General features: G+C 43.2%; 1 protein-coding gene across 6 annotated transcripts in view; it reads right to left on the minus strand.

The window, feature by feature from the left end:
* Nucleotides 1-5,238: 5,238 nt before the first annotated feature.
* Nucleotides 5,239-24,640, minus strand: part of LOC142575350 (uncharacterized) — a 229,873-nt gene continuing 210,471 nt past the window's right edge. For all 6 annotated transcript variants that reach the window (XM_075684634.1, XM_075684638.1, XM_075684639.1 and 3 more), the window contains exons 12-15: nt 23,321-23,378; nt 20,772-20,986; nt 14,163-14,371; nt 5,239-9,141 (exon numbers count right to left, since the gene is read on the minus strand). In XM_075684634.1, coding sequence (XP_075540749.1) covers nt 8,952-9,141; nt 14,163-14,371; nt 20,772-20,986; nt 23,321-23,378 — 672 coding nt within the window. In that variant the 3' untranslated portion in view covers nt 5,239-8,951. The remainder of the gene's footprint in view (nt 9,142-14,162; nt 14,372-20,771; nt 20,987-23,320; nt 23,379-24,640) is intronic.

Raw genomic sequence — 24,640 nt, forward strand, 5'->3', positions numbered from 1 at the left:
AGATTAAAGAGGGTAGGAATGCCAAGGTTGGTGAAGCCTGTTGTGGGCAGGCACATGCATCTCGAGTGATCGAAAAGGACACAGACTCAGCAGCCCTGCACCTGTGACCGAGCTAAGCAGCTGCACCGCAATTTGCTGCCCGACATGATCTAGTGATTCCAGTCATATACAACTGAACGAATGTGTTCCCATAAGCAATGTTTAAGATACGTCTTCCCTTGGAACACCCATGTGCACTACGGTTCGGGTGACACGGTGAAATTTGTAGTTCTCAGTTCGGTCAGATGCACGAGTCAGAAGCAACGCCAAAGATCTACACCTGAACACTGGAACATACAAGAAAAAGTATTACGGCCACGAATTTTTGAGTGAGGGTTTCGGCTTGAACAGAGCCAGTATGCAAACGCTTAAGGTACACCAGAGCTTGGAGGCGAGCGTAGAAGCAATCAAGATAGATATGTCATACTCTTCTGTACTTTCCACTTGATATTGCGGCACATCTGCACATTTTGCAATACTTGACAGGCTTTATTTCAATCGCAAGGTCGGTTTCGTACTGCAGTTTTACGATCAAGGAAATTAAAGTTACAACGCAACTATTTATTTTTTTTCTTTCGAGGCCACGGAATGCGGTGGTGGAGTTGCATTTCTTCTTTTATTCACCTGGGTTGCCAATTAGGGCGTCTATTGATTACAACTCAAGTAATGTCAATTGAGAAGCGAAGATCAATGTTAAACATTGGTCGTATGATGGCGACGTTTACTTAATTCGTACAGTCGCACGATAATTAAACCTAATTAATTAATAATTTGAATGAATGAATGAATGAATGAATGAATGAATGAATGAATGAATGAATGAATGAAACGTCGCCATCATACGACCCGACTCGTTTACATACATCAGAAAAGTACGCTTGCAAGATGAGCGACTGGAAAGAATGCTTACGTACTATCTGGCTAGTCCAACCAGGTAGATTCTGCAGTTATTTTTTTAACATTGTTGGCGTTTCTCAACGGACGCGCAAAAAGGGTCATGGAGATTTTCAAGAATGGGAAGACCGAAATTAGAAGGGGAAATCTGTACGATAACACAAAGGGCAGTGTCTTGCTGTTTGAGGCTCGAGCTGGTTTCCTAGAGACAAAAGCATACCGGAGCAAATATTCGCTACAAGGTGAGGCATCTGTTTGCTGCAGCGAAAATCCGGAGACCACTCAGCACATCCTAAGAAAATGCGAAAGTATTCGCCCAGTGAGACACGTAGATATACCTACACCTTCCAGGAGTGCTTGGAATGAAAGTGGATGGAAGCATCAACCGCTCAGTAGCAGAAATAGGAAAGAGACGTTCAGAGTATTGGTGAAAAAAAAGCAGGGACGAGATCATACGACCGGATCTGTTACAGGTATAGGTAGCGGTGCATCTAAGTTAGATGAGCAGTTGTGAGGAAGAGAATAAAGGTTAAGCAGATGTACAGCAAAAAGTCGCAGTTTCGCCCTAAAAGCGACGCATCTATTGCGATAGCAAATTAGCAGAGAGTCACAGGAAGTAAGGATAGTATTTATCGGCCGTAACAACTTGTAAACATTCGCTTGCTGATTAAATTAACAAGCATATGGTGTCAGGGCGTACAGCAAACAAGAACACATCACACTCGATGACCGCGGACACTCGGCGTCAAAACGCTGGCGTGAGTAAACGTGGCAGCAGCAGCGAGCGAAATGATCTTCGTGCTGTCCATCGCTTCAACGCAAAGTCAGTGCCGAGAACACACTGCGCGCACAAAGCTACGAGCCGCCGACGAACCTAGACGCTGCCACCAACGAATGTTATACCCATTTATAAAAGCGACGAAATAAACATTAACCTCCAATTATAGGTCATTTTCGCTGAGAAGCGTGTGTTGTAAATCTTCAGAGCATATCATTTGCACCAACCTGATGAGCCATTAAAGCTTTTTCTCCCCAAGGCAACATGGTTTCAGAGCCGGATTTTCATGCGACACACAGTTAATAGAATTTACACATTGCATATTTTTGAATTTCCGTAAGGCGTTTGATTCGGTCTCGCACACATTGCTGTTACTCAAGCTGTCTGTTCTTAACATGCCTGCTAAAGTTTTGATCTGGATTGAAGCTTGTCGACTTGATTATAGAAGACAGCGAGTGCTTCGTGATGGTGTATCGTCATCTTGCGCGTATGTGTTATCTGGCGTTCCGCAACGATCCGTTCCAGATAAATTTAAACGCGCTGTACGTGGCTCGTCGCATCTCGCCGGTGGGCGGCCGCCCGAAACTTGTTCAATAAAGCAAAGCGACTCCTGTAAATCCGCGACCAGCCTACGCGTTTGTTCTCGTAGACTGCAGATGGGGCCAGCCATAGGTTGTGATGTGCGTAAAGTGCGCTGCCGGTCATCGCCTGTGCATTCTTGCAGCGCAGCGAGAATGCAGAAATTTCAATTTTTCAGAAAAGCCGGCAAAAGGAGAGGAGTACCGGTCTCGCAGTTCGACTTGCGGAGTTCAGTACAACTCCTTCACATCCTAGAAAGTAATACTTGGACGAAATGACTCGGGCAACGGTATGAACGGTATCGATCGAGATGGTTAACACCGCTGTTGGATCCGTTGGTCGGATCACTACGGGGCGCGCACTTCCGCGCAACCGTAGTGTTCCTGTATATATGATATACAGGAACACTACGCAACCCGGCGGTGTAGTTGCGCGCAAAGGGCGAGAAATGTAAACAAAAGGGGAGAATCTGCCCGACAAGATGGCACGCAAATTTCCGGCGTCACTGAGATTCGAGAGTGACGTCAGGGCTGGCGACTGCATCCGTGTTAACCATGGATGTGCGTGGCGCCGGCGCAGCTTGTTAACTGCGCTTCGGCAGATATATCGTAGACGGCGACTGAGTGGACGGCCCGAAGCTTTGGCCACAGCTTCAGACACGTAAGCGTTTTCGGCGCTCATTACACCTTGTCCAAACAGCGCGTGCAATGTTTACGATGCTTGTACTATGTAAGCAGCGCTTGAAATGTATTGCAAGCTCTCCAAACTTTCCGCTTGTGAATTAAATCACGATCATTGCGTTTTGCTCTTCGTTCTTTATTCGACAAACACTTTGAAGTAGCAGTGTGTCATATTTCTGATTCAGCAACGTTTCTCGGTGAGCTCTCCGACTGTTTATCTTCTGCCTACTATATGATGGCGGGTGTGCTCAAATGCGATAGATTTGTTCTTCCTGCGCAGAAGGCTTGGAATGCTCTGTACATTGTAATAGCTCGCAGCAAATATGGTATTATCCTAGTCACTCGTTTACCCTGTGGACCGTCACGAAACGCTCTGCTTCTAATACTCTTATGTAATCGGTGCTGTCGCCGTCACACATGGTTCGGCGCATTGATTCAAGGGTGTGCCCTGCACCGATTGTTGATGCGTTGGCGTTATAGCGGGCCTCTTTGCGTGTGAATGGGGGGTGGATGTACGTGTTAAAGTGCGAGAAACTTATTGTTCCGGAAAGCGGCGCTATTCGCAGAGCCACTGTAACGATCGAACAGAGTACTCACTCTTGCCGACGTCCCAGGGTTGAAGTCCTTTCATCGGAGATTAGCGAGGAAAGCCGTGCATTGCAAATGACGGAAAACACGGGTAGTCCTCATGCAGCAGCGATCCGTGAACTTGGTCCGATTCATTCCATTCCTTAATGTGCCAGTCACTATTTTTGCACGCAACTATACTGCACACGGCTTTCCCCTACCGTTCCACATTTTTGCAGCATGAATGGAGCACTTTTCGTTAGTGAACACCCAGTTGCATTTACAGGAGGGCAGAAGCAGTAATGGTTTCGTATTTGTTCGCTTTCGTTGAAGCATATGCTCAAAGATACGCACGGCGCGCTGCTGCCGAAAGCACCCTCTCATGAGCAAGCTCCTCTGCGGTAAAGGACTGTATGGCAATTTTTTTTTTTTTTTTTTTTTTGCCAGCTGGGAGAAGATGTGAAGAAGATAAGAAGCTTGCTTGGTTGGCCTTTCACGTCAACCACAAAAGGAAAGTACAATTTTATGTTTTCAGATGGTATTGTTAATGAGACCTATAAAGCGATTTTGTGAACTTGTGAGAGCAGGCCCATAATGAAACTTCACCATAAATGAAATGCGGATGTGGAGAAGCGGTAGAGCACCCGCTTCAAAGCCATGGAGTTTTTGGTTCACACCCACATCAAGTCGGTCTCTTAATCATTTCTGAGGCTTGCAGCACGGTGTAATGAGCAGCCATGATGTTGCCAGGAAGTGCAATTTTGCAAGGAACCATAATGTTACAGGGATACTCTGATACCGAGCACGTAACTATTTTGGCCAGTAAAAAAAAAAAAAATACCAATTGGTGGCACACGCAAAATCCACATGCAGCAGATGACCGATTGATTGTTTGACTGAATTATGTGGTTTACCATGCTAAAGCAGCACTATAAATACAGGAATGACAGTTGTACTTCAGATTAATTTTGACCACCTGGAGTTCTTAAAGTGCATCTTAAAGGGACACTAAAGCGAAACAATAAATCAGTTTAGACTAATGAAGCATTGTTTGAGAACCCTGCAGGCAGTCATTTCGAAGAAATAGTTCGATTATTAGATGAGAAAATGAAGGTCCAAGTACCAGAATTTGAATTTCGCACCGAAACCCCAGCACCGGTACGTCAGCGTGAAATCGGGGATTCCAAAGTATGTTTTCGCATTTGGGCCACGTTGGCTGAATAAAGGTTCCCGAAACTTGCCTTGTTTAATATTTGGTTCCTTTAGAACACAATGTAGTCAATCTGTACCGCTATATACAATTAGTAGGCCCTAGAAGATGCCATCAAAATCCAAGACGTCACAGCCCCCAGGTGCGGGAACTTAAGTAGGCGTCGCAACCCGTATTTTCTGGCTTACCAAACGTCTTATCGCTGTAAGAGTGGTGTTTTTGGTGTTGTAGAACGGTAATTTACCAATGCAGAAGAAATCATTTTTCACTTTAGTGTACCTTTAAGCACCATGAGTATTTTTGCATTTCTCCGCTATTGTAATGCAGCGACTGCAATCAGGAATCGAAGCTGTGACCTCATGCTCAGCAGCAGACTGCAACAACGAACACATTGGGAAATGGCCTATTTCCAAAATTGTAGGTAAGAAGGCGCTGTTCTCTTCAACTTGGGAAATCAACAACACAGATCAATTGACTCCGAAAACCACCCGTGCATAATAAAATAGATGAAACATTTAATTCGTAAGGACATTAATAATCGGTGAAAATATTTACAAACACTTGGTCAAGAGAGGAAATACTGACTTATGAAGGGTTAAAAAACACAGATGAGAAGGCGTGGGTGGTGGGTGGGGCAGGGATACATGGCATGGGCAAAGGGGTTGAGGAATAATCACTTTGAAGAGAACCTAAATACAAACTTATAAGGAGAGGGAGTAAACTCCAAAATAATTTATTAAATTGTGGTTATGCACTTCACGACTCGAAGGCCACCAAGTTGGACTCCAGTACAAAGAGGGGTGGGGGAGGGGGCAGGTGGGATGCGACAAGGAGGAGGGAATCGGTAGAAACAATTTCCGAAGCAGGAGTCCGAAAACAAGTTCAGATTAGGTTGTGCGGTCCGGAAAGGGCAGAGTCGCAGAAAGTGGCAGGCAACATTGACACAAAGCGTCCGTGCACCGTACAGTGCCAGAAGCTTTTTGTTTTAAGTCTTTAGTTCATTCGATATAATGCCCGGGACAGACCAACAACAACAAAAAAAGTGTGAGTGAGAAGGCGGATGTTTTTTTTTCTTCTTTTTTTCTTGTGGTACAGGGTACATGCCTGCATTGGAACCATCAGAAGCAAAGCGAATGGTCAATTGCAAATTTAGAATGAGGAGGGGACAAGTGGGGAAAAATTTGTTCACTTTGCAAGAAGAGTCAAACACAAGAGGATCACAGTTCGAAGAAAACAATTTTAGCGGCGTGGAAAGATGCAGCCCATTGGGAGCAACAAGTGGCGTGCAGAGAAAGTTCCCACGGTCAAAACAACAACAAATACGAGAGGAGTTGAGAGCACAGTTTTTGCTTTCACTGGCTGCCAGAGTCAAAAACGCAAGTTGCTCAAGAGTTCTGTCTGAGGACTGGAATCGACGAACGAGTTTGTTCATATGAATATATTAACTAGCTCTTACAATAACATTTTTTTATATACTCATAAGCAAAGGAGAGGAAAAGAAAAAACTAGTTCTATACGCTTCCTGTCTCCTTCTCTCAGCTGCTTGCAAGCACTTGAGCACTGGCAGTCAGTGTAACCTCTCTATGATAACAACCATGCACAACAATGGCCAATTGCACATATCTGCAAAGTGAGACTCAGGACAGCAAGAAAAGAAAAAAAAAGGCAATAAGAAAAACGTCTACAGCCAAGTCTCGTACAAATGTGCATGCACTGTGGAATGAAGTGTTGCAGCAACTGCATGTCAGTTTGCTTAATACACCTGGTACACTTACGGTTTAACAAGTGCCAATTTGACAATTTTATGTCTTTGAAGTCTGCTATGTGCTTCGTACAAACCAGACCATGGCAGAAATGTGAATGGAACATTTTCGCGGCTGCTCACAGAGTGCAGGTCCTTTGGAATACTGAGCGAAAGTGCAATAAAAATGTTTCCTAAGTTCCATGTATGGGAAAGTTAATTCTGATTGGCATAACTTCCACTACATGGATTCTGGAACTGTAAATATTACGTACAATATTTATGGAACACTAAAACGTGTCCTTAAAGGGTTAATCATTGCTGCAACAATGTTAATAATTCATGAATGCAACTTCTACACATTCATTTGTTGTGAAGGCAGAAGTTGAAAAAAATGACACTCGCGCAACAGCAATGCTAGACAGTGACCACAATGTAAGAAAGTGACACAAGTTACTTTGTTAAATCTGCGAGAGTCTGGAAAGCGTCGCATGAAACACGTCCCTTGTCTCACTAACTGGCAGTAAGTACACCTTGTATAGATAGGTGCAAGATTAACACACTTCACAACTTCTGCAATCACATGCGAATGACAAAATGACCACATTGCTCAGGATTATCCTAGGCTTGCAGCTAACAGCTCAGACACAACCAAGTGTCAATGTTTTAGAAGCATTCCAAGTGACCTGCACCTGGCGAATATTTAGCCGAGTTGTAAAGGCGATTCTCGGTAAACAGCAGAAAGAAGTTGGGAACATGACAGCTAGACAAGAAAGGAGGTCTCACAGAAACGCACACATCCCAATGTGAATTGGTGAAAGGAAAGATACCAGACTAAGTATGCTGGCATTCTTCAGACTGTAAAGAAGAAGAAGAGAAAAACACATTTGTGTGCACCCCGAAGTCTACAAAGAGGCTGACAGATGCAGCATTTAAGTTAGTACATCTGTCCTCCCAGCAGCGCCGGGAAAAAGCAGCCTTAGAAAAATAACAAGAGTATTTATGTGTTGTCTGGGGCAGTGTGGCATACACAAAGAGAAAAAATGGAAAGATTTCCTTTCTTCTCACTTGGTGCCTCACTCACAGCAGTAGTCCCATGAAGTGCGAGGCGATATTACTATAGTACAATGTGCTTTCTTTTTTCTTCCTTTTTTCTAGCTTTCTGTGTTTAAGTTTTTCCAAAACAGCAAACAGCAGGTTTTGGCAGTACTTACTCGCTTTCGCTCTCTCTCTCTCTCTCTACATTCTCACCGTTTGTCGCAGGGGGGGGGAGGGGATGAGGGCGAGGTGTTAACTTGCGCATCTGCTACACATTTTCTTTGGTATGTCACTGCTAGCGCCATGGCGTTTGCCGTCGTGAGATCCATACCACAGCGTGCAAAAACAAAACACAAGCAGTTTCATTTCAGCCAAGGGGAAGGGAGTAAACAAAGGGAGAAAATGGGGATCAGCAGGGAGGCAAGAACAAAGCTATAATCCCTTTCTTGGCCTTAAGAGGAGGGAGACAAGCTGAGGAGGCAAATGCTTTTTTCCATCTCTCCCTCTTTTCGGCAGGCAAATTGTAGAAGCGCAAGGGGGAGAGAAGGGCTTCGAGACAAACGAGCGAGAGACTCTTGTCCCCGGGAAACACTATCACCGGGGCATCTCATTCACCCATTTGCGTGTAGGTGGCTGCGTGTGTACGTGTGGTGATGAAAGTGGTTTCCACTGCGCCTCAGAGGATGCTCCACTGCTCGCTGGCAACGGCGCCGCGAAGAACGGCACAACGCACATGCATTTTCTTTCACACTCATCAAACAGTCACACCAATCACTCGCAGCAGTAGTCACAGCATCCACACCACCAGACCGGCACAACATTTCAAGTGTCCACAGAAGCATCCATTGTATCATAGAGTTCCTCCGTGCACTATGTGTGCAGGCATCTTCTCGTGTGGGCATAAGGGTTTGCCTGCGCAGGGGCTAAAGCTCCTCCTGGAAATGTCCTCATCATTTTTTTTTTTGGCACATTGGATGTTGTGCACCATCACCTTCTTTGCAGTCTCTCGCCTCAAGCAGTCCTTAAAGAACACACTTGGATCAATATCAGTTACAGGCTGGCTCGAGACCATGTAGAAGAGGCTCACAGGCATCGTGTCTTGAAGGCTTTTGTAGGTAAGAAGATGGCAGCATAGCAGCTACGCTCCCAGTAAGACTTCTCTGTAGCTGCATGGTTGGTCATTAGGAAAGTGTGTTGAAGCTTCCTGAAGAGTCGGTGCAACTTGCCGATGCTCGATGAAAAGCGAAGAGATGAGGCGATCTGCAGATATTTCTTTTTTGTCCTGCGATCTCTCGCAGTTCTCTGTGCTTTGCAATGAATAGAAAGTTTGTTGGCTTGTGGTCCTTGTGTGCAAAAAGACGGCACCGCACTGCCATCAAGACGGCGGCTTAAAGCTTGTCCTTAGGTTACTAAGCCAAGATTGTCCTATTTGGGCTTATGTACGTATCGCAGCACAAGGTATCCTAGTGCACGGAAGAAGACGAGGAAGCTGATGAGTACCAAAGTGTTGGCCCAGATGGGCAGTGGCATGCCATGGTCACCTATGATGTCCTCAACAGGAATGACACTGCCCCCGGTGTTGCAGGCTGTGAAGTGGGAGTTTCGTGACAAGCACCTGCAGAGTAAAAAACAGCATGGAATTCACATGGACGCTCTGTACAAACTAATCACGTGTCCAATCTACCGTAACTGCACCTAAAAAAATTTCACATGCTACTTAGTTTCCGTAGCAGCATGCCACAGATTTGGAACACAGTCCAACCTCCTTACAGTGAAGTCACATTCGACACAAAAGTATGTTTATTACATCCTATCATTTGTTTTATCTATTATATCAAGGTTGCACATAGTAGGATGCCTTCTTAATTTGTTCATTTATAAGCTATTGTTGAGATTACACGATTTTGATCATTATCAGGGCATTACAACTACAGCAGCTGTAAAGATTCTGCTATAAAGTGCCTTAGCAGCTACAGCTGTGAAAACAGCACATGCCATGTTGCATAACAGAAATCTATAGTCATTCAAGAACCTTGTATGCGACAACACAGACGGCCCCTTACATGCAGAGGGACATTTGCTAATCATGTGCACTTCATAGTACGACCTTACTCAATATTTCTTTTCCTGTCAGATATATTAAGATGTATGTACTTAATTAGCAGATACAGCATAAATGAAAAAGGCAGATATATTTCTTCCTGATAAGGAATTTACATTTCTATTTGGGTTCACTAATCTACAAAACGATATGTATGGCTGAATTTTTTTGTGTTAGCTGGAAGCTTTAAGTAGGGGCTCCTATCTAAATACATGGGAAAGAATAATTCTTTTTTCTCGGCAAATATTGCACTGAATTTGATGAGCTTGATTGCCTCTAACAGAAAAACTTAAAATGTAGCGACTGTTGGATGTGGATTCGATAGAAGTCGATGTTTCTACAAAGATTTTCAGAAATCGTAAATTTTAAGAAAATGAAACTATGAAGTTTACAGTTCTGTAACTCGGCAATGAAAAATGATAAAGCAATTCTCTAAATTGAATCTAATAGCACATCTCAAGTGGACAAATTCGCTGTAATGTACATCATCAAATACACTACTAACAGTAGCACTTTTGCAAAACCGTCGTAAACATTGTAACAAATTCACATAAGATAAATTAATGTATCAAATTGCTGCACTTTGGATGCAATCTACAGACGGGCGATGTCTGTTTTGATTGCAGAGGCACAAATTTGTAAACCATGGGCTTCCATATGTTTTTAAACACACAATTATATAAAAATACTTGTAAAAGAATTCAAGCCATAAATCAAAATTCCACTTCCAGCAGTCTCTAGAATTTAACTTTCTCTCTCAAATGCACTAAATTTCATTAAAATCAGCCTAGTGGTTATCTCAGAAAAGCGTTTCTGCGCTTTACATGTATTTGAATAGGCTTCCTCCTAAGATAGTTTGCTTACTTGTGCATGTCTTTTAAACTATAGTATTGTGTCTGTATTACAAGTAGATGTTACACAGAGTTACATAAATGTCTGTTAGTGGCATGAGCACTAACATAATAGCCAAGATCTGAAAGAGTCTTCATAAAAGTTGTATGCCTGCTCATAGTGAATAAAATGTTAATATGTTTGTTCATCCATTCATCCATACAGTGATATAGTGCAACTGTTATTTTGAGGGAACATTTCTGTTTCTTTATCCTCTAGGCCATCTGCAGCAAAAGTTTCATTGTTCCCTGATGTACCACATAGCATGCAGCCTCAATATAAGCCTCAACATATAAGTGTGTTGGCAAAGCTCACAACACCATTGCTTTTGATTCTGCAAGTGCACTCAACATCAGGACGTGACACTAATGCTGAAAACAAATGTGCCTTCACAGTGACATCTTCCTCCATGTCTGCACTAAATGGTTCAGCCTATCAGTGAAATCTGAAAGTGACTTTCCCAAAAGAAATCAGTCCAAAATGTGGCGTCAGTCTCACTCCATCCACATGTGGTATCGTTCTTGCATGGCTTTGATCTGTTCCTAAAAGTTAATGCACTAAGTGGCCAAGCAAGAAGTCCTTTTCAATTGTTGGGTTTCCTAGAACTAGGTTCTGCCATGTGATTTCAATTTATAATGAACTACACAGGAAATGCGGAATCGATTCGAATGAAGGGTGCCTTGAGAGCATCAAATTGCATTCATTCAAAACAACTCTTCATAATGGGTGGCCCTTATAATGGGTGCTTTGGCTCTAAGCAAGTTGTGACTCCGCTTTCTTGTGAATTCTTAGCATTCAAATCCTTTAAACGGCAGTATCAAAAGCTATGATTGAAAACAGAGGCAAGAACCTAAACAACACTATGGGAAAGTCTGATGAGACACCTTTAAGGCACTGACAGAGAAATGAAACAGCACTGTCATTTGTCCATTGCTGTGGCATTGAGCATGTCAAAAAAATCTGTCACTAAAATGTGGCCAGTGTGCTGTGTGTTGCTACTGGACCCACACTTTGTAAAAATCACGGACAACTTAGTTTTGGCAAGCACTGAATTTTGCTAATAACGAACTATTCACAAAAATTTCATGTTGCGAACAGTTCACGGGACCAAATAGCCATTAGGGCAGCCCTTTAGCGGTGTGGTAATATCATAAAATTTGGTGTCCACGAACTGTATTAAAACTTGCAACAGGAACTAAGAGCAAATCAAGCTGGCCAAAGAAAACGTCATCACAGCATCAAGAGAGAGACAGAGAGAGAGAGCAAATTACAAATGAAAGGTAAGGAGGTTAACCAGGACTGAGCCCGGTTGGCTACCCTACACTGGAGAAAGGGAAAGGGGGACGGAAAGATTAAAAGAAGAAGAGAAAGTCTACTGGCGATATCCTTCGGTCACTCAGTCCGGATCACAGACGCTGAGTCAATCCGGTAGCTTTCAAATATCGCAGAAGTGCTTTTGTGGCCTTTTGTAGCTGCGATATGCGAGGCCATGGTCCCAAGATCTTGTTGGTCCCAAGATCAAGAAAAGCTACATCGTTTTGATGGAAATAAACCTTATTATTATTACTATTATTATTATAATGCACATGAAATGAACCACCTACTATTGGATGTTGCTTAAATTAATGACCATGCAGCCATCCTAAAAAGATTGAATTAAGGAACTCTCTCTTACATAACGTATATATGAACTAGACAAATAAAAGGATATGAAGGATGAGGGATCTGGGCTCTTTTTCGTTAGTTACAGCCATATGAAGGAAACATACAATGAAGCCATAGAAAGACTAGAAAAAATTAATTATGTTGAATTGAAATGTAAAAATAATTAAGGAAGAGAAATGAAAGTGGATGAAAATATAACTTGATGTAGGCAAGAGCCAAACCTACATCTTCTGCCTCATGCATGATGTGCTTTGCCAATTAAGCTACTGCGGCACCCTTCTTGTGCACTTGTGCATGGGTTAGGCATGGGAGTGTTTGGCAGCAACACTTGTTGCCATGGCAGTGAATGTGGAACAGCTTTTGGAAGGCAAATGTATGTGGAAGACAGGCCTGTTGCAACCAAATGGCTTGAAGAGAAGTATTTTTTGACAGAGTTTTGTCCAACTAACAATTAAATGATGGTAAACGTCCTTCATTACTATCTACCAGTGCCTAGCATGCAAACATTCAAAAGCAGTGGCACAAACAGCTAGCTTCACATATTGTTTTAGAGAAAAAGCTCTAATGTGAGCACTTCCGTGGTCTGCGAACACACACAAAAAAGATTTGGTCCTTTTGAAATTGAGCATACAGTAAACAAAGTGGAGAGGCTGCATATCACAAAAAAAAAAACTCAAGAAAGCCACACATCCTTATAGAAGAGTTGATGGTTGGGCTAGTTGGTTTTCCATAAGTGAAGCATTAACTTATAGAAATAAAAACCACAGAGACAAGAAAGATGGACAAAGACAAGTGCTACACTAACAACTGTTTAATGGGAAGATAGAAGCATACCTATTTATCCTCTTGTCACGCATGCGCATGTCAAGCAAAAAGAAAAAACACATACATATCAAAGGCAGTTGCTCAAGAAGTCAAATTCGGCATCAAGTAATGAGATAGAAGGTTCACATATACACCTATCTCTATTCTTCTTGATAAAGAAAGCCTCAAGTGCAAGCCTAGAAGAGGTGTTGCGTTGTGGAGAGCGTTGCACCCAACAAGCTTTCGAAGTTGTGCTCTCGAGTTTGCTGTGAGAGCAGGCGGGGCTGCCGCACGAGGCATGAGAAGCCCTTTGTCAAGTGCTCCAGAGGGGTTGTATATTTGCAATTCCCTTGCACCCTTGTGGGCAGCTGTGCAATGGACAAACCAAGCTTTGCGTGAATGACCATTTAAGGAAACATGCACAAAAAATAAAAAAAACGGAGGATATGGACGTACATATGGTGGCTCATGATACCGCGTGTGGGTGTGACGCTCGTTTTTCTGGGAGTACTATTCTGGGCAGGAGCAGCAACACCTCTTCTAGGCTTGCACTTGAGGCTTTCTTTATCAGGAAGAATAGAGTTAAGTGTATAAGTGAGCCTTCTATCTCATTACATGATGCCGAATTTGATTTCTTGCGCAATCGCCTTTGATGTGCACGTGCCTGTTCTTTTTGCTTGACATGCGTATGCATAAGAAGAGGATATATACATATGCTTCTATCCTGTCATTAATCAGTTTAGTGTAGCGCTGGTAAACATCATAAAACAGTCAACGCTTGGCAGTAATGTACTGCAAAATGGCTTTTGGTGCCATTATACCTTGCCTCTCGAAAGAATGTGGCATTGCTAATTATTGAGAAAGCAGCCCTCCAATATTGTAAGCTAACCACAGTTTCAAAGCAGAGAATGTTTAATTAACTTGTGAAAAGACTAGTTTGTTGCCTCTGATTATTTCTACAGCTTGATTTACTGCTACTGAATTGCAGTTACTTTATCACTGCTCAACTAGCAAATAAGCTGTAAAACCATACTTGCATCACATGTGGCAGCATTTCGATAAAAAAAAACTATTTCATTACTTAATTTACGTTGACACCAACAACAAACAATGACACCACGATGAACAATAAGCACCACAAACTAACAACACCAAGCTTCTAGACGGTGGCTCACCTGACCTCCGGCCCACTGCTGAACTCAACTATGTGCATGTTCTGGAAGGCGTAGTGTACCATGGAAAAGTACTGCAGCCACCGTAACCAGTGCGGCAGGGAAGATGCGTAGTAGCCTCCAAAGAGCATAGTGGACAGAGAGTACAGTGCCGACACTGTCACGGACACTTGGAGGTCGGTGCAGGTGGCACCGATGAAGAGCCCCACACTCTGCACACAGCACAGGAGAAACAACTCAGTTGTACAGCCCCAGACAAAATGAAATGGAGTCATATGCAACGTATATGAACTTGGAGGGTAACAACCAACTTGTACAGCTTTGTTTATATTACTCTCAGGAGAGTGTTGACCTACCCGACGGTCAGTGCAATATCATGGAGCGCCTCTGTGAAGTTATTGAAGGTAAGTGTGCGAGTGCATAGCATCCTCTTGTCTAAGCATCATCGGCTAGGCTATTCTGTTCAGCTCGACATAGTTTGTGCCACATAACCTCCTGCCTGTTGTGTCAGCTGGCACTCCCCTGAGATGATTAAAGACTTGAAGAGCTGTATGTCTCGATGGGCTAGCTTGCATATCTCCGCTAAAAAAATTCAATGCACAAATAACTTCACGACAAATCAGTCTCTGGATGAGTTAAAACTATGCTAAATTTATTGAGCATTGTGCCATAGAAATATATCGGATGAACAATTGAGTGTACACAAGCAGACAAAGTGAGAATGTGTGCTGCACTATGTGACAGCAAACCAGAAAATATTTGTGGTTCTTAAGAACAGCTTTTACATCAAAACACAGCTGTCATTGCTGAACATGGGCACTGGTCCTATCCACTTTCTGTCCACACTTCAAAACCCTCCTTGCCTCGCATCATTTATGGAGTGTAGAACACTACAGTATAGCCCTTGCCCCTTCCTTCTCTGTGCTACAATGAAAGAATCAGTTGTTACAAACTAGCGAAAATTAATTAATGAAAAAGCCGCACTTCACCTGAAAGACGAAGTATCTATAACGATAGCAAAGTACAGTGAAACCTCGTTAATTCAAAGTCATCGGGACCGCAAAAAATCTTCAAATTAAGCGGGTTTTTGAATCAACCAAACACACAAAAAATGCAACCCAGGCAGACAAATTTTGCTGCAGAAATGCGCTACCTTTATTCAGCGATCTTTGGATTACTTAAAGTAATCAGAGATGCTGGTTTGCCGCGTCCTGTAGTTCGAGGCTCCAAGGGTCATGTTTTCTAGTTGGTCAACTACTTGCAGCATTTGAGAATTTCCACTGTGGCACTCAACAAAACTGCGGATAACGTTCAGCGATCCGATAACTTCCTCGAGAGGGGGTGCTCGGGAGGGTTCGTTAGCATGGTTGTCACTGTCATCGCACATGGTCGCATCAGCGGTAGCTTCACTCTCCAAGTCTGAGTAGCACGTTTGTTGATCATTTTCAAAATTTCAGATACTCGGCGAAGCCGACTGCACCGGATTTGCTATCCTCTGCGCAGAGTGCATTGATGTGGTCGCATTACTCGGCTCCTTCATCGAGTGCACATGAATAGTCAGCACCAGCACTGACAGTGCTTTCCTTCGAGAAGCCAGCATGTTCAAAACACTGCATGGTCAAAGTGGGTTCCACTTGCTTCCATGCATACACAATAAGACATATGGCCCCGAGGAGGTCAATGGAGTGCTCCTTGCCGTTGTCGTAGCAAAGGAGCATGCGCTTGAACAGGTGGTGGCGGTAAATCTTCCTCGTGTGGTGAATGACACCTTGGTCCATTGGCTGCGAGGTCGACGTGGTGTTCGGAGGAAGAAATACATACCATCCTGATAGCTTTCAGGTATGGGATGTCACCATGTGCCGGGCAGTTATCAAGAACAAAGAGTACATTCCTGCCTGTGACCGCGAACTTGCGGTCAAGCTGCCGAACGCAAATCTTCAAATATTGTACCTGTGACCCAGGCTTTCTTGTTGTGCTGGTAGATAAGCTCATCCCTAGGCAGCAGCCGTGCATTTTTAAAGCAGCGAGGCTTCCCACTCTTTCCAACTACGAGTAGCAGCAGCTTGTGTTTACCGCACATGTTCGCGCCAAACAGAATGGTAATTTTTTCCTTGCCCTGCTTTCGACCCTTGACCGTGGTGTCCTTCACTGCGAAGGTTTTTGTGAGCAGCATCTTGTAAAAAAGGGCTGCCTCGTCAAGGTTGTACACATCGTCTGCACTGTACTCACTAAACAATGGAGCCAAAGTGTGTTTTTTCCAGTCGTCAACAACGGTCTCGTTTGCGCTGCCGCTCCCGCCACAGGCGGCTACGAAGGTCAAATTATTGTGCTCTTTAAAATGGCTGAACCATCCATTGCTACACTTCAACTCTTCGTGCCCAAGTTGTAGAGACAAGTTGATGGCCTTTTCCCACAGTATCGTTCCATTGACGGGAAGGTGGGCTGCGTTTGCTTTCTGCAGCGAGCGAAGTAAAGCTGATTCCACATCTTGATACGTGAGAGCCAATACTTGCGACCGCTTCGAAGAATATGTTTTGCTGTACGCCTCCAGTACCTTCGAAGGTTTTACTGTATTGGACAGCTGTACTGGACAGCTTTACTGTATTACGAAGAAGGTTTTATTGTATTGGACAGCTACGCGAAGTAAGGTTTATCGTTTTATCAGTTCTATAAATTGCCGTAGAGATTTACCTACTTATTAAATTAACAAGCATGGTGCCACACACAAGCAAGTAAACATGAACAGAGTTTACTCAGTGACCAACACTCGCTGTCATGATGCTGGCATGATGAAGACCATCGGCAGATGGGAGCGAATGATTTGTGCTGCCTCTCGCTTCAATGAGTCTCCAAAACTTGACATTAGGCGACTGCCAACATTAGGAGCGCGAGAGAACTGTGCACGTTAAGGTAGCAGCGATCTTGCTGCTTGCTCTACCATTGCACTTGCCAGCCATGTGCAGCACAGCCAGGCTAGAGGAGGAGATGCAAGCTTGCCTACTTCCCCTAGCACGCGCTTGATCAAGTTACTGCAAGGCTGACAGGCGAGAGGACACCAGCAAGCCGATATGCCAAGTCATCTTTCCGTGCAGTAAATGGTGGAGGTGATATGAATGAACACTTGCAGCCAAGCGCACACATTGCTTGCGACCACATGCGTGCAGGTGGGGGTGAACATAGAAAGCTGGTAGCTTTAATGCGTACAGTTGGATCACAAAGTTCACAGCGGATCACAGCGTAATTTAAATGTTAAGACGAGGAAGCACTCGTTCCAAATATGTTGCTTGCGACCGTGTGCATGCATGCAGTTGGGGTGAGCAGAGAAAGCCCTGGCAGTTTCAATGTACACAGTTAGATGTCACATGATCTGCTAAGTTTGAAGGTACAGCATGTTGAAACGAGGAAGTGCTTGGCCCGAAGGGAATGGAATGTTTGCTTTGGGTAAAACTGTAACATTCTTTAGTGACTTCGGCTCTAAATTTTCCCGGATATTATGTTTTTCTTGCTTTTTTTTTACCATATTAACGAGGTTCTACTGTGTTACCCAACCCGAGTGATGTTTGATGACAGTGACTTCAGAAGAGAATGCAATGTTGCAGACGAAATTACATGGGCGGAAATTACTGTTGTTTTAGAAGGTTCTTTATGAAGTAAAATCACTTTTCCTCTCAATAAATGACTCAATGTGGTTTTGAAAACGACTGCATGCTTGGAACATGTCATCCTCGTTCATGTGAGCCATTAAATTTCTGCTAAAATGGCAGGCTTTTATTTAGTCTTGCATTTTACAGCTGTTTGTTACACGCTCAGGAACTCTAAGATGCAGTACTTTAGGAGACTTAAATCTGGGGAGCCAAACAGACAGACTATCAGTGATATGGTCACAGGGGTTCCTGGAAAATCTTGTGTCACAAAGGCTGTGTGGGTAAGAGAAAAGGATTGCTAAAAAAAGAAGGAAAGACATCTGGCCTCTCTCAAAACACTGCCATTGTCTAGAGCTTCAAAACGGTGTCCACCACCTTAATAATGTGATTGTGGTAACATGAAGAGAGATATATATATAGGGATATTTATTTACACAACGGCAGACAGATTGGCCTGAGCTAAAGCTTGCTCTGGCCCATTGAAACATGCAATACTAAATGAAAAGCTGCCATTCTTCAAGAAATTTATTGGCTTACATGAATGAGGACAACTTGTTCCAATCATGCAGTTGTTTTCAATGCCACATTGTCGGTTGCTGAGATGGAAAATGGTCATCCCTTTTCCTCCCCCGAGTTAACATTAAGTCCTTAAAAAAAGTGCAGCAGCACAATTTCTTCATTGCTAAAAACAGATAAGACCATTTGGGGTGATGAAAACATACGCATCTCTTCAGGGTACCTGTCATTATGTATGTGAATATGTTCTCGTTTCACGTTTTGTTGTGTCTGCTTGGGTTTGATGTTGCCTTGCTTTTAATACTTCTTTGTCATATCTCGTCTCCTTTGCCTGTAATACACATGCATGCAGCTGCATGCATTGTGTGTTTTCCCCAGATTAAACAGATTTGCGAATAGCACCAGGTTTGTCTCTTTTGCTGTTGTGTCCTTCAGCAGCGGTTCTATCAAATAACTACATATACAGTGATAACAATACCGGTTTTTAACAATATATTGGTTATAACAATGGGAAGCTGCGGCACTGTCAACTTTTATATGTTTTGCATGGTGAAATAACGTGCTTACTACAATGCCCTGATGCCACATTATCTGTTATAGCGATGAAGTATGGCTGAAAGGTAGTGAAATGCAAAATTCTTGAAAACATGAAATGCGAGCTGCTGAACGATGGCCGCTACCCCAACAGCCGCAAGCTCATTTTCCAGCCTTCCCCGTGCACCTCTCTCTCGTCACCCTTCTACCCTTCCGAACACGAACGGGCAGCACCCATAGCTCTACACCGTGCCACCTTCTGAAACAGGAATGGACCACGCCAACTGTGCTGCTTCCAGATTGCTCACTGGCTCTTCATTCAACGCAGATCTGCAAGTGGCTTAATTGCTCGCGTTCGTCTTTGTTGGTCGCATCGAAATCGTTCCTGGCCACATGGTTTCTCCGCCTCGTTTAATTCTTTGCCGAAACAAAAGATGGCTGATCCACCCGCTGATCATCAGCAATGCACGACATTTCCGGTGAAAAGAAAGCGCATGGCTATATGTTTGGAAACTAAGCGCTTCTAACTGATGAGGCAATCATCATGAACATGCTTGCATCAGATAGAGAGGGTGACGACGGCAGCAATGATGCGGTAGGCCAGGCAGACTCGACGCGAGGCAGATGATTCAGTCCCTCCGGGGCTTCATTTTCGTGAGGAACCTTCCGCTGCACTACGTGGAGCACCTGCCTTGGAGAGGGATGTCGGCAAGCTTCATATAAAGCATGCAAGACTGATGGACATGGGGTTTTCTCATGCAAGCCAGTGAGAAGTACGTGGCAAGAGCATTGTGGCAATCTTGCCTCAGTGATTCTTCTGGATTTCTCAAGCTAACAAGCTGCCGCAACAACCTTCTCACATGTTTTAAAAGGCCCCTTTTGGGGCCACCAAAGCGATACCTAGGTGGAGCTCGCATAACGCTTGCCACCCGTGACTCCTCTTGCCAGTTGTTATAGCTGTGTCATTCTTTAACGCCGACAGCCGCGGCTTGTTACACGCGAATGGAGCGCCCAGGAAGCAGTTAAATGAGTGAATGCAATCATCAGCCGGATGGAGGAAGGTGGTGGGGAGGGGCACTGGCCTCCCCGCCATTATAGTTTTCTCACAACAGCTCTGCCATCCCCCTATTTAGATTTTTTTCATGCAACCCGGTAATAACAATTATCGGTTGTAACAATGGAATTTTCGTGGCACTTGAATTAAATATTGTTATAAGTAGGTTTGATTGTGCATTTGTACTATACATGAAGGAAGTAAAAAAAAAACACATTAATGATTGTCATAAGAATTGCAGTGTCAGTCTTCTCTAGGCAGTTTTGATATCACTGTAGAATGCTGAACTACTGAAGGTGGCGAATTATTAGGGCATGATGTCAAGGCAATCAGCCTAATAAGTGCCAGTGCATACGAGATGTTACATGAATAATGAAGCCATGTATAAGTGGCTCTTTCCACTGATCCGATAGCTCATTTGTGCATGGAATTGGCATTTCGTGATATTTTTCATTTAGCACTACCATGTTTTGAAGGTACCACTAGCTTGTTTTCTTAGAAAAATAAGTACATGTCTGTGGCTATGACGCACCAAGAAGTGTAGGCTTTCTCAACAACAGAATGGTGGCACCATCCGACATTGTTACCACAAACACAGTGCACAGTAACACTGTAACAGATGCAATGACAATGATCGATTTCATTCACAAAGACAATAGGTACTATTCCATTCCCGCATCGCACAATGTGTAGTTGTAATTATTTTAAGAACAGGTAAATACGGTGTTCAAATATTGCATTAAAGGAAACGTACACTGCGAAGTTCCACCTTTGTGCGAAATCTGAAAGCAACATTTGTTACGAATCATCAAAAGTGCCATGACTTGTTAATTTGTATGATGAGGAGCTACGTGCAAGCCTCACCTGCGATACCACTGTGCTTAGGACGAGGAAACCCCATAAGCTGAGGAACGTCTGTGCACTGTGAAAGCCGAGCATGGGGTAGGCGATGAGGTGGAATGCAGACGGTAGTGTCAATGTCAGCGGCAGCTCCCCTATCATCTTGGCCAGGTAGTAGGCCGACAGGCGGTAGGCGCCTGACGCCCGTTCCTTGTTGATTACTTCACGCTCGGGAGGAACTGAAAAGTTCACAAGGCGACACTTCTGTGGGCATCATGGGGTACAAAGTAGCAGTGCAAAGTAACATGTCCTCTTGAGAAAGAAAAGATACTTAATGTTTCATGCATGATCAACGAAAAGTATTCTAGATAACGTAAGCTAAATACCATATTTTCTTGCATATGAGATGCCTCTGCATGAAATCTGCACCCCAAATTACAGCCCTCGAAAAAAGAAAGATGCATTTGTGTGTCTAGGACACCTAAATGACTGTAGCAAAATGTGTTGAACTAATTCTAGCCTAACAATTGCACAGCACACAGCCTTGGGTATGCCTCGGGTGAAATTTCACCTGCCAGACATGCGTGGGACAAGAAGTTGCTTTGGCTCTCGCATTCACCTAGCCAACATGTTCTAATAGCAGAGTACCTGCATAAAAATAAGCGGGCACATCCCACAGCAAGGCTAGAGGCCCAGCGCAAGCAGCCTTGGAAAAAAATTATAATTTGCTATGCAATGCCCCCATCCTCCGCTGAAATGTACGAGCTCCAAGTCTTCTTGCATGATATCATGGCACGAATCATGCAGGCCTTGGGAGGCATTTAACTCGGCACACCCATGCCAATGCTGATTCTATTGGTTGATGGCACAACACCAGCATCGAATGCAATATGACCTGTGCATCAGGTGCGTAGCCACACTTTTTTTTTTCACGGGGGAGGGGGTGGCACTAAGGTTGCATTTCAGAGGGGGGAGGAGGGCCAAGACTTCATTATTCCCTGTTAAGTTTCCTATGCTTGGTGTATAACAACACAACTGTTACCTTGAGCAAGCCCTTGGTCTACCTGAAGGCATGTACCATCCTGTACTTGTCTAGGGCAGGGGTTCAAAGGATATGCATTTTTGTTTATAGGCAACATGCCAGGCGTAAAGGGAGCAGGGCGCTGGCAGGAAATATTACAGGGGGGGAGGAGGCGCTGAAGCCTGGTAGCCCCCCCCCCCCGGCTATGTCACTGCTATGCATCCAGGCTGCACACCAAGTGACAAGTTCAGGCACATGATCGGCACCAAGGCCTTTTTTCAGTGTGCACCTAATTTCTTGCAACACTGGTCAGACTCACCGTTTCATTAACAGAGAGCACATAGGATCATTCACAGTGCCTGCTATTTTTTTTCTTTCAGAGGCATGGAGTGCCTCCTCTAGCTGTTCTATTCCTGACTGTCTTCCAGCATACATCTACCCCAGTATGTGACTGTTATGCTAAAGCTAACAAATTAAATATTGCCATGTCTGCTTGTGAAGAAAACAACAAGAAAGATGAAACACGAAGTGGAAAAGAGCATCAGGGCAGGCCTGCCCAGTTCTCACAATTGAACGGCATGAATTGAGAGTGTCTTGCTGTTCCTCTCTTTGTGTTCCCGTCTTTCATGCCGATTTCATGACACAAGTGTACAAAATCATTCAGCTACCAATCTTTATACAAGCAGTAGTGTAAAAAGTTTATGTGGTACAGGATTAAAAAAAAAAGGCCTCCCAAAAATTGAGCATATAAGTCAAACCGTGTTATATAGTTTGGCGGACAAGTCTGATTCCATGAAAAGAATGTTTGTCTGCCTATAATGTGACTGAAGAAAGAAAAGCACTTTATTTTGGTCATGCAATACAGTGAAATGCTTAAACTCTGGAAGAATCTGGTACCTGATTATAATACAGAAAGTGAATTAGATGGATCAAGGCTCCGAGTGAAACCTCACATTCAATACAAGATATTACTGCAGTGTCTGTAAACACTGGGCAGATGGCCTTGAATTAACAGTTGCATTCAGCAGCAGCCATTTCCAACACACTGTGTTCCACTCACTCACAGAGGTTGCCCGAACCTTAGCAGAGATTCAGCTCTTATGGGGAAACCATATCCCCGCAAACTTCTGACACAGACTGCAGTCAACCGCAAAAGTTTACCGATTGAGTTTACAAATTGCAGGATGTGATAGAATGCTGAATTTACACTATGTTGTTCTAATATTACCATAACAGGCTGAAAATCCGAATACTACCAGGCTGAATATGTCTGTCCAGGCTGTGTAAATACTCAATAGTTCATAAACTTTTGCAGTTGACTGACTGTATGTGACAGGACACATCATACATGAATGCACAAGCAGTTATGGCCATGCAGGGCTTGGAGGGGTGCAAACGTATGACGATACAAACAAACAAACAAACAAACAAAAGCAGAAACAAACAAAGGCTTCACAAGCTGAACAAAACAAAAGCTTTCTTTTTTTAGCCACATGGAATCCTATGACGATGGGGAAAGAGCAGGGAAAAGGGAGGTATAAAATATTCTTACAAGATATGAGTGCGCCAAACAACGCAAACAGCATCCAGTATGTTGTGCTGAAGAAGATCTGCAAAACAAAGAAATTGTTAAAGAGGTGCCAAGTTCTTTTTGTGTAGCAACCACTATAAGGGCAGAGAAAGAAGCCAGTGACTTCTCCAGTAAATGCAAGTCTAAAAAGAATTCTAATTCAGCTTTTGCTAGTACATGCTGTCTTACATCCAAAAGGACAGCTTTATGATTAACAATATAGAATATTCAACACAGTAGACTTGTCAAGGAGCACAAAGAATTGCATTGTATTAAGGACTTAAAGAGTGTCTATTATAACATACAAAAAATAGTCATAGTCTGTTCTTTTTAAAAATGTGTGCATGCCCTTTGAAAATTACGTGTTGTCAACTGTAGTATCACTGATATCTGGAGAGCTTCACAAGTTGACATGTGTTTAGGAGTAGTATTTAGGTGTTAAGAACCTCGATTTTGTTCCTGGCTCACAAGATTTTCCTCTTTACAGATACACATTGAAGAACACAGATCATGCAACGGTGTCACAAATTTCATCAGATGAAGTTATTTACCTTGTGTCATTTTCGTTAAACCAAGATTTGTAAACAAGATTTCAGTGCGTATGAAAAGTATGTGTGCAGTGGACGTAGAAAAAATAAAGATCCGGAAAAGTTTTTGCTCGTGGTGTAGTAAACAAATATGGCACATAACCTGGAGCAGCCAACAAGCTTTGTTATATTAGGCCCGATTTTAGCGCCACTTATGTTTTAGGTCTCAGAGCAATATTCTTAAAATACTGGACATCAGAAGATGAGAGAATTATAATTATTAAGTACACAATTCCGTGTTAACAGAGTAACAGCCCAGACACTTTTTTACTAACTTATGTCCCATTGTACACATAAATTGTGCACCAATTCAAGAAAGACATCTGCTGTTGCTAAGTAGAAAAACAAGAGGAAGTTATTGAGTATTTTTTACCAAGATGAAGCAGTGCCACTACTCTTCTAAAACTAAATTTCCATTATTTGCATGATGGAAAAGAAACAAGCTGTTAGAGGAGAAAATCGCAGATGAAGGGAGACTTCGTGTAGTTTACAACAATGTTCATAGAATGACATCGCAGATTTTGTAGCACCTTTACAAATTTAATGTCTTTTTCCTGAACAAAAGGCCTAAATATGGGGTCAGATCTAATTTCCTCCAAACTGCAAACCAAACAATGAATAACTAAGCTCTAATAATAATAACAGTATTCTGGGGTTTTAAGTGCAAAAACCATGACTTGATTATGAGGCAACAAAAACTAACCTCAACCTTCTG

Source organism: Dermacentor variabilis, chromosome 3, assembly GCF_050947875.1.
Source record: "Dermacentor variabilis isolate Ectoservices chromosome 3, ASM5094787v1, whole genome shotgun sequence".
In the NCBI taxonomy this organism is placed as follows: domain Eukaryota; kingdom Metazoa; phylum Arthropoda; class Arachnida; order Ixodida; family Ixodidae; genus Dermacentor; species Dermacentor variabilis.